This window comes from Protomyctophum parallelum (assembly GCF_964188405.1).
Source record: "Protomyctophum parallelum genome assembly, chromosome: 3".
Classification (NCBI taxonomy): Eukaryota; Metazoa; Chordata; class Actinopteri; order Myctophiformes; family Myctophidae; genus Protomyctophum; species Protomyctophum parallelum.
Window position 1 is genome coordinate 3,871,579 of NC_139698.1, and position 11,657 is coordinate 3,883,235.

The following is an 11,657-nucleotide window of genomic DNA, read 5'->3' on the forward strand; positions in this document are numbered from 1 at the left end:
TTTTAATTTATTTTATACAGAAATATATACTTTTTTTTATTTTTTTTATTCAGCAGAAATATTCCTACATTAAAAAGGTTTTCAAACATCTATCCAGCGTGATCGTCGTCAATCATGTCAAACAAGAACATTAAAAAGTACATCTTTACATAAATGTGGGAAAGAATCAGGGGTCATCTCCACACTGACTTGTTGTGGCCATTTCTGTCAACATTCCATTTTTTCCACGAGAGCGAGGCCAGGGCTGGGCAACTTTGACGATGGAGAGGGCCACTGTATTTCCACACTCACTCCCTAGGGCCATATATTACTGTCGTAGCAAAAATAGCCGATCTACAAGCTCAAAACGCGCCGCGCTGCGACACGTTTTGAGCTTGTAGATCGGCTATTTTTGCTATATTCGAATTGAAATGCTGAAAATGTACATTTTATGTAATTTCAAATGCCTTTAATTATACGTGTGTTGAAGCAATGAGCTACTAATTCAGACTGTAAGTAATTACAGCGGGTCATGTTTTGCATGTTGTGGAATTGTAAACAGCTGAGACCAATATTTATATCAGTATTCTGACATTAACCTGAGGGCCACATTAAGTGAAGGTGGGGGCCGCATGTGGCCCCCGGGCCGCCAGTTGCCCACCCCTGAATGACCATAACAGCTATGGTCCATTTGGTTCCATGTGTTACACTCTCAGAGCTACAGACCTGTAGCTTTGAGAGTGTAACACATGGAACCAAATGGACCCTTACAGGTCTGTAACTCTGAGCATTCTTTCACAGAGGAAAACTAAATAGAAACTGAATGAAAAAATAAGCTACGATGACTAAAACTAAGACTAAATATACTGACATTTTCGTCAACAAATATAAACTAGACTAAAATGTTAGGAAGGGTTCTATAGAGCACCGAAGTCCTGACGTAACTCGCTCATCCCTTCGATTTCCCTGGTTCACGGAAGTAATTTCTCTATGGAGAATAACATGGGGTGATCTTAATATCGTCTACTATAAGCGTTGTGGTCCAAAAATAAACAAGCTGTCTCGGCGTTATTGTCACGGAGGTGTCTCTGTATCGTTTGCAACAGTCAGTCACTCATATATGATACAGTCTGCTTCTAGCGAAAATCTAACTAATTCAGCAGCAGTAACATTAGCGTTTTCTCTCAGTCAGTTGATTCTTCATATCCATATGAGTGAAGCGGCCGGGATGACATGTTCATTTTTCAAACACAGTTCTTATATGAAGCAATCTAAAAATCCTCCTATGGTGATTTCAATGCAACAAAAAAAATACATGAACCTGGGGACTGACGCCCTCTACTGAAAGTGACGTCAGACTTCGGTGCTCTATAGTGGACGAGAGATCCAGTAGAAGTCATTTTACAATTGGTTGCATGATGAAAACAGCAGATCTACAAGCTCAAAAGCTCCTGTGAGCTGTGTAAAAAAATCAGCCATTACGACAGCATCAAGGCCCGCCAAAATACATTTCAGTCGACTATAAATCAACTGTAGATTTCGTCTACATTAAAACATTCCAGGCCGACTAAAATGTGACTTAAAACGAAATGAAAACTATTCAAGACACTATATATGGGCTGTATTTTGCGTGTCTTAAGTACCAGGTCTTATTCCCTAACATGAGTAAACTAAAGACCTGGAGGCGTGGTCAATGCCATTTGGCTATTCTGAGTGGCCAAAGAGCATTGATCACGCCTCCAGGTCTTTGGTTTACTCAAGTTAGGGAATAAGACCTGGTACTTAAGACACGCAAAATACAGTCCTATAATATATGACTAAAACTAAAATGTGCTGTCAAAATCAACAATGCCAAGGACGAGACCCAAGTCTTTGCCGCACAGACACGCTTGCCCGTGTACGGAGACGTGGATGACCCCCGACAGGATTCCATGTCCCTACAAGAGCATGCTATTTACAAGAACATTCTGCAGGCCGGCGTCTACGCGTGTCAGGGAGTCCTAGAGCACGCTGCCAGGGAACTCTTCCTAATGTGATCTCTGGCAGCGAGTCCACATTCACAGGCAGCTTATTTATAATGAGAGTTCTGGCTCAAACACACGGTCAGGTCACGTTGTCTTCGCTTCCGTTCAGATCTCCCATTCCGGTCATTCTTTCGATTCAGAGCAGCATAGGCGACCGGAAATAAGCCAATAGAACGGCATTTAAAAACCGCCCCCAAAACAGCAAAGATGTTGCACACTCGATGTTACACGCGTGCACACAGATTTACATGTGAAGGGGGGGGGGGCCCTCAGCGGTGTTAATCTGGCCCTGTAGTCACGAATACTGGACTACTCACCCCGGTGCTTGCCCGTTTTTCCTCCCGGAATTTTCCCCAGTGAGGGGGATAACTTTGTAATATGTTATTGGCTGTTTGTATTCTTTTTGGAAAAATATAAAAAGATACTCCTGTGGAAAGGCTATATTATTTGACTTATATTGAACCTATAAACAATTTAGTATTATTTAGTATATGTAAGGTTTTGCACACTCAAATGGTACCTCGTCAGATAATCCCCACATAGCCTATACAACAACTTCTGTGAACAGACTTCACTGTAGTAGCTTTTCATAAATTATATTTGTACTTAGGCTGTCTGTCTGCTGTCATGAAAGTTTATAGTTAGAGAAATTCAAAGTCCAGCCGTCTGCTGTCCAGCCTCTCCCACCAACCCCTCACTGGGGAAACTTCTGGGAGGAAAACAGAAACGGGGCGAGTAGTCTTGTTACCGTAGTCACCAGCTCATTTCCATTGGCCTATTCTAAAAGCATGACCTATGACCTACCTACCTTTCTGAAAACATTCAAACTACTAATATCGCTAGCAGCGGCTAATGAGACACGGCGGTTTGAAATTGAAAGGATTAAAAGGTATAACACACACACACACACACACAGTGACACACACACACGCACACGCACACACACACACACAGTGACACACACACACACACACACACGCACACACACCGTTCGTCATGGGCTCAAATATTCAACATTTCTCAAAAATGTGCTCTGAGCTTTGTAGATTTTCGCTACTTTACGATGCTCTCATATACCCAAAATAAAATAAATAAAAAAAGGAACACAAAAAGATGAAATATGTAAATACAAGGTTTCTGCCCGGCAAAGGAAAGGAAAGGTAGCATGTTTACCCAGGGTAACTGGACTAAGGAAAGGAAAGGTACTATGTTTACCCAGGGTAACTGGACTAAGGAAAGGAAAGGTACTATGTTTACCCAGGGTAACTGGACTAAGGAAAGGAAAGGTACTATGTTTACCCAGGGTAACTGGACTAAGGAAAGGAAAGGTACTATGTTTACCCAGCGTAACTGGACTAAGGAAAGGAAAGGTACCATGTTTACCCAGGGTAACTGGACTAAGGAAAGGAAAGGTACTATGTTTACCCAGGGTAACTGGACTAAGGAAAGGAAAGGTACTATGTTTACCCAGGGTAACTGGACTAAGGAAAGGAAAGGTACTATGTTTACCCAGGGTAACTGGACTAAGGAAAGGAAAGGTACTATGTTTACCCAGGGTAACTGGACTAAGGAAAGGAAAGGTACTATGTTTACCCAGGGTAACTGGACTAAGGAAAGGGAAGGTACTATGTTTACCCAGGGTAACTGGACTAAGGAACGGAAAGGTACTATGTTTACCCAGGGTAACTGGACTAAGGAAAGGAAAGGTACCATGTTTACCCAGGGTAACTGGACTAAAGCTCAAGAACTTGTTTACAGCCAGGCCCTGCTCATAGAACATTTCATGGTAGAGGTTCAATGCCTTGCTCAAAGGGCACTTCAGTGGTGGTAATTTGAACGTGCCGGTCCGGGGATACGAACTATAGCGACCTTCACGATATCAAGACCACGCTCCGCAAACCGTTCGGCCACCGCTGCCAAAGACACAATACACTGTGTTAGTTAGTTAGTGTTCTGTCTGTGTTGCAGAGGACAGTTGGTCTGCAGAACAAGGCAAGAAGAACAATCAAGATGTCTGGATCGAGACGGCACGATCGGCGTGTGGCGTTGGAGGAGGTGTGGAGGACGAGGCAATTCAATTCAATTCAAAGGGCTTTATTGGCATGAGAAAACATACCTTTACATTGCCAAAGCAGAAAGAACAATACGACAATACAGCAATACAATCAAAACAATCAAAACAAAATAATCTTCAATAGATCAAATTCTATGTACCAAGATCACTCGATGCAGGTATAGAGCAGGAATATACACAATGATTAGTCTTTAGGGTGGTTGTGTTCCATTTGATATCCTTCTCCTATCACAGCAACTCACAAATCTTGCTGCATGTGTTATTTGCACATTGTTGTACTTCGCCCAGCAGATATGGGAGTTTTTTTGTCATTGGTCATGTTTTCAAAATCTCCGTGTGTGGTTGTAATCTGTGGGAAGTATGTGTCTCTGATGTCTTGGTACAGTGGACAGATGGTTAGGAAGTGAAGCTCGGTTTCCACTTCATTCTGTGTGCAGTGGGTGCATAGTATTCTGTCTTCTCTCGGGATACAGGTCTGCCTATGACGGCCTTTCTCCATCGCGAGACTGTGCTCACTGAGTCTGTACCTGGTTAAGATTTGTCTTTGTTTTGGGTCGGTCACGGTGCTCAGGTATTCTGCCACGGTGTATTCTCTGTTTAGGGCCAGATAGCATTCTAGTTTACTGTGGAGGAGGAGGTGTGTTGGAGGACGCACCGGGGTGTGATGGTGTCGGACAAGGTGCTGCAGTGTGGTCCTTGCTGCAGGCCTGCAGCTGCAGCGGAGCGGAGGGACAAGGTGCTGCAGTGCGGTCCTTGCTGCAGGCCTGCAGCTGCAGCGGAGCGGAGGGACAAGGTGCTGCAGGGTCCTTGCTGCAGGCCTGCAGCTGCAGCGGAGCGGAGGGACAAGGTGCTGCAGGGTCCTTGCTGCAGGCCGGCTGCAGCAGCAGCGGAGCGGAGGGACAAGGTGCTGCAGGGTCCTTGCTGCAGGCCGGCTGCAGCAACAGCGGAGCGGAGGGACAAGGTGCTGCAGGGTCCTTGCTGCAGGCCGGCTGCAGCAGCGGAGGAGCGGAGGGACAAGGTGCTGCAGGATCCCTGCAGGCCTGCAGCTGCAGCAGCGGAGCGGAGATGACCAGGATGCCTTCCGGAGACACGGCCGACTCCAAGGCCAGCGCGTCGACTCCCTCTGGGATGCGATAGCGACGGTTGAACTGCCTGGTGATCACCCCGGGACCGTCCCTCTGGACGGACAGACAGACAGACAGACAGACAGACAGACAGACAGACAGACAGACAGACAGACAGACAGACAGACAGACAGACAGACAGACAACCCATTTAGGCCCGACGTCGTAATTACAGAAATGTCTTCTAAATGCTGACAGTTTTCTGAAATACTATATGTTTCTTTATCAGAGGTTCTCAATATTTCATTTCATAGGCCCCAAAAGATATATGTAATTGGCCACCGACCTCCGTCTGAAAATATGTTGTTCCAGGACCCCCCCCCCCCCCCCCCCCCCCCAGAATAAAACATTTGAGTTAAAAACGTTGAAATATATATTCAAAGATTTGTGCCGCATTTTCACGAAAAAAATAGCAGAGCTCGTAGATCTGCTATTTTTCAATAGCTAAAGTAAATGGTAAATGGTAAATGGTGCATTTATATAGCGCCTTTATCCAAGGCGCTTTACAGAGATTGTGCATTACATTCACCCATTCACTACATTCACCCATTCACACACACATTCATACACCGATGGCAGCGGAAACCATGCAAGGCACCAACTAGCACATCAGGAGCAATTAGGGGTTCAGTGTCTTGCTCAAGGACACTTCGACAGTAACTCTGGGGGAGCCCGGGTTCAAACTGGCAACCTTACGGTTACCATCCAGGCACTCTACCCCTGAGCCACTGCCGCCCCGTAAAGTATAACGTAATAGGCTTGAAACACCAAAAGGGGTTCCCGTCCAGAATGGGCCTGGACTGTCATCTCAGGTCACTCCCAATAACTATCGTCCTCCTGAATTACTACTACTTTATAGATCCTTATATTTATGTCATGGTAACCTGAATTACATTGTTATCTTATATGAACGTCATAATTCATAATCAACGCCGGTACGAAAGTATGTAAATCTTTACTTTACCCCAAACATACAGTATTATGGAGAGAATAATACGATTTAACACGTTTTTTTAAGTGGTTAAACTGAAGTGACATTGATAATTCTATTCTCAGGCACACACACATGTGCACGCACACACCTTAGAGTATATATGAATAGAGAAGACACCCGAGTTCTCCTCCCATCCACTTGCATTAAGTTGCTCAAAAAACGCATGAGGCGATTTCACTCCTCCTTCCGGGTAGGAACAGAGTGCATTCTGGGATGGATTGCAATACTGCAATAGTGTCTGGGCCCCAAACACATGAACGCGCTGCCGTTGAACGCGCACGAGCGTCGTCCGTCGTGAACGTGTACAATGATAGTCAACGGACAGCACGTTCATGTGTTTGGGGCCAGGCTGCAATGCCAAATTCGGCCTCCATTTCGCCTCAGGGTTTCCTCTGGGTTCCTTCTCTATTCATATATACTCTAAGGCAGGCGCACGCACACACGCACACACACACACACACACACACACACACACACACACACACACACACACACACACACACACACACACACACACACACACACACACACACACACACACACACACACACACACACACACACACACACACACACACACACACACACACACACACACAAACCTTTGTCTCTTGGTGTTTCCCTTGAACCTCCACAAAGTCTCCGGTCACTTTGACCAGCAGCTCCTCTGGTCTGAACAGCCTCACGTCCACCTGAACTGTAAACCCGCTGCTGTCACATTCCACCTGGAAACATGATATATAGATCTACTGTTAACCCATTCAGGCCTGACGTCGAAATTAAAAAAAAAGTTTCCTAATCATGACAATTTTCTGAAAGACTTTAGGCACATTTTAACGATTTTTCAAAAATAGCAGATCTACAAGTTCATAGCGCGCCACCGAGTGGCGCGCTATGAACTTGTAGATCTGCTATTTTTCAATAGCTAAATTATAACATAATGTATGTAACCACTGTCACAGTCCACCTGGAAACATGATATATAGATTTACTATTAACCCATTTAGGCCTGAACGTCGAAATAAAAAAAAAGTTTCCTAATCATGACAATTTTCTGAAAGACTTTAGGCACATTTTAACGATTTTTCAAAAATAGCAGACCTACAAGTTCAACTTGTAGGTCTTGTACAAACTTGTACAAGACTTGTACAAACTTGTAGATCTGCTATTTTTCAATAGCTAAATTATAACATAATGTATGTAACCACCAAAAGGGGTTCCCTGCTGTCACAGTCCACCTGGAAACATGATATATAGATCTACTATTAACCCTCTGCTGTCTCAGTCCACCTGGAAACATGATATATAGATCTACTATTAACCCTCTGCTGTCACATTCCACCTGGAAACATGATATATAGATCTACTATTAACCCTCTGCTGTCTCAGTCCACCTGGAAACATGAGAAATTCCACGAATTCCAGGATATAGAAAATAAGTCGATTCTTGGCGGTTGTGAACTACACCTTTTCATGCATGTTGCTAGGGGACGGGGGGGCGATCTTTAACCCTGTGCGCTGTCAGCGGATAGGGCCCTCCTAGTTCCTCCTGCAACGCGTCTGGTCACTCGGGGTGACCGGGCCTTTGCGGCTCTGGAACTCCCTGCCTTTGGCTCTTATAGGTTAGCAGAATCAGTGCCTTCTTTTAAAACGCTTTTAAAAACACATCTGTATGCAAAGTGTTTTTCCTAATATTGTTTTTAATTGTTTTATTGGCCTGTTATTTTCTTCATGTTTTATTGTCTCTGATGTTTTGATGCTTTGTTGTTTTTATGTTTTTTATGATTAGTGTTTTATAACCTGTCTGTAAAGCACTTTGTAACTATATATGTTTGGAAAGGTGCTATAAGAATAAAAATAATTCATTCATTCACCCATTCTTATAGCTTACATATAGTTTAGTGAACAATAACATAGGTTACATATAGTTTAGTGAACAATAACATAGGTTACATATAGTTTAGTGAACAATAACATAGGTTACATATAGTTTAGTGAACAATAACATAGGTTACATATAGTTTAGTGAACAATAACATAGGTTACATATAGTTTAGTGAACAATAACATAGGTTACATATAGTTTAGTGAACAATAACATAGGTTACATATAGTTTAGTGAACAATAACATAGGTTACATATAGTTTAGTGAACAATAACATAGGTTACATATAGTTTAGTGAACAATAACATAGGTTACATATAGTTTAGTGAACAATAACATAGGTTACATATAGTTTAGTGAACAATAACATAGGTTACATATAGTTTAGTGAACAATAACATAGGTTACATATAGTTTAGTGAACAATAACATAGGTTACATATAGTTTAGTGAACAATAACATAGGTTACATATAGTTTAGTGAACAATAACATAGGTTACATATAGTTTAGTGAACAATAACATAGGTTACATATAGTTTAGTGAACAATAACATAGGTTACATATAGTTTAGTGAACAATAACATAGGTTACATATAGTTTAGTGAACAATAACATAGGTTACATATAGTTTAGTGAACAATAACATAGGTTACATATAGTTTAGTGAACAATAACATAGGTTACATATAGTTTAGTGAACATAGGTTACATAATTATAGTTTAGTGAACATAATTATAGTTTAGTGAACATAGGTTACATAATTATAGTTTAGTGAACATAGGTTACATATAGTTTAGTGAACAATAACATAGGTTACATACATATAGTCTAGTGAACAATAACATAGGTTACATATAGTTTAGTGAACAATAACATAGGTTACATAATTATAGTTTAGTGAACATAGGTTACATAAATATAGTTTAGTGAACATAGGTTACATAAATATAGTTTAGTGAACATAGGTTACATAAATATAGTTTAGTGAACATAGGTTACATAATTATAGTTTAGTGAACATAGGTTACATATAGTTTAGTGAACATAGGTTACATATAGTCTAGTGAACAATAACATAGGTTACATATAGTTTAGTGAACAATAACATAGGTTACATACATATAGTTTAGTGAACATAGGTTACATACATATAGTTTAGTGAACATAGGTTACATAATTATAGTTTAGTGAACATAGGTTACATAATTATAGTTTAGTGAACATAGGTTACATAATTATAGTTTAGTGAACATATAGGTTACACATATACACGCTATAGTAGGTAAACCAGGCAGCCGGTGCCTACCTGCGTGGCGCTGAGGGAACAAGGCTCGGCGGATTGCGGGGTCACCAGCTGGTTCCAGCCACACTGAGCTCCGTACACGGCGTTGAGCCGCGGCAGGAGAGGCGGCAGGACCTTCTCCCAGGGGATGCCACAGGCCGGCAGGCTGGAGGGCAGGATGAAGTCCATGGTCTGGATGAAGTCCGTCTCCTAGTCTGGAGAGATGAGAGAGAGGGGCTCGATATGAAGTTCAATTAGAAGACAGTGGAGGAGTGGATGGAGGGCTGTAGAGTTGAGTTGACAGACAGACAGACAGACAGACAGACTGACTGTAGCTGAAGTCCACAGGTTTCTATAGGCTAGACCTCAGTGAGAGAGACGTGTTTTTATCCTCTCTGTGCCCAACAGTGTCTGGGAAGGAAATCTGACCCTCCTCTCTCTCTCTCTCTCTCTCTCTCTCTGTCGCTCTCTCTCTCTCCTTCTCCCCCTGCTTTCTCTCGGTATCTCTCTCTGTCTCTGTCTCTGTCTCTCTCTCTCTCTCTCTCTCCCCTTCTCCCCCTGCTTTCTCTCGGTATCTCTCTCTGTCTCTCCTTCTCCCCCTTCTCTCTCTCTCCTTATCTGTATCTATCTAGCTCTCTCCCTCCTCTCTCTCCCCCTTCTCTCTCTCCCTCTCTCCCCCCTCCCTCCCTCTCTCTCCCTCCTTCTCCTCTCTCTCCCCCCCTCTCTCTCTCCCTCTCTCTCCCCCCTCTCTCTCCCCCTTCTCTCTCTCCCTCTCTCCCCCCTCCCTCCCTCCTTCTCCTCTCTCTCTCTCTCTCTCTCTCCCTCTCCTCTCTCTCTACCCCCCCTCTCTCTCTCCCTCTCTCCCCCCCTCTCCCTGCCCCCCTCTCCTCTCTCTCTCTGTGTGTCAGAGGTTCAGTCAGGTCTGTGTTGTATACACACCATAGTTACATAACACATAGGGAATGCACATGGGGCACCTTCATTGTCTTGTGTAATCGTCATAATAATAATAATAATAATACTAATACATAAGTACCCTGGGGGGGGGCATCGTTAGATGGACGCACGCAGCTGCACCGTGTCAGTTTGTTTGTTATAATAATGTGAGGAATGCAGCCTCGTCGTTGTCGCGTTGAAAGACATTTTAGAAATACCACAGCATGCACGGAGATAAAGAAAACCTTATTGTCTGTTATGTCTGTTACATTTAACATACAATGGACATGTGAAATACCACAACATGCACGGAGATAAAGAAAACCTTATTGTCTGTTATGTCTGTTACATTTAACATACAATGGACATGTGAAATACCACAGCATGCACGGAGATAAAGAAAACCTTATTGTCTGTTAACATACAATGTCTGTTACATTTAACATACAATGGGCATGTAGAAATACCACAGCACGAAGATAAAGACAACCTTATTGTCTGTTACATTTAACATACAATGTCTGTTACATTTAACATACAATGGACATGAATACCACAGCACGGAGATAAAGACTTATTGTCTGTTATATTTAAAGGGCCACTTCACCACCTTTCAACCTATCTTCATATAATAGGTCCTCACTAATAATCATGATAAAATGGCACGATTTCTTTCTACTCTGTCTGTGTCTCATAGGAGGGCTGTGGGCAGTTTAGAAACCGTCTTCCAGTGACATCATCATTAGGCAGATTATTTTTTAAACAAGATTTTCTTTTACAAAAATGTTTAGATTTTTATTATCGTGAGAACGATGACTTCCATTTTCGCATTGCAACTTTTCAGGACTAGAAAGCCTGCAGTTTTTATTAGCTTGTATTCCCCATTGATGATGTCACTGGAAGACAGTTTCTGAACTGCCCACAGCCCTCCTATGAGACACAGACTGAGTAGAAAGATTTTTTTTTCATGATTATTAGTGAACAACGATGAAAACATCATTGGATAGTAATTAATTCACATAAAATGCATATATATCTCAAAGGGCACCTATACGGATGGCTACAATTCCAAACTGTCTCCCGGTAAAATCTGAATCCCCCCGCCCCCCACCTCACTGTATATGGTTTATTTTCCCTTTTCACCTCCTTGATGATGATGATGATGATGATTTCCTGTTTATTTTGGCTATATAGACATGTGTATTTGTACGTCTCTAAATGTTATGATGAATTGAACAAGGTGGACCCTCTTGTAAACAGGTCTAGTGCTTTATGGTGTCGTCCACTCACAGTTAACTGTTAACAAATACTATCAATCAATCAATCAAAACACATAATAACTCTATAGTGTGTCG

General features: G+C 42.4%; 1 protein-coding gene across 1 annotated transcript; it reads right to left on the reverse strand.

Moving 5' to 3' along the window:
* Window positions 1-4,697: 4,697 nt before the first annotated feature.
* On the reverse strand, window positions 4,698-9,782 carry hspb6 (heat shock protein, alpha-crystallin-related, b6; the record flags this gene model as incomplete). Its single annotated transcript, XM_083761300.1, has 3 exons — window positions 9,391-9,782; window positions 6,797-6,919; window positions 4,698-5,255 (listed from the first exon to the last, which is right to left on the reverse strand). The coding sequence occupies exons 1-3, from the start codon at window positions 9,553-9,555 to the stop codon at window positions 4,698-4,700; spliced, it is 846 nt and encodes a 281-aa protein (XP_083617426.1). The 5' UTR covers window positions 9,556-9,782.
* Window positions 9,783-11,657: the final 1,875 nt, after the last annotated feature.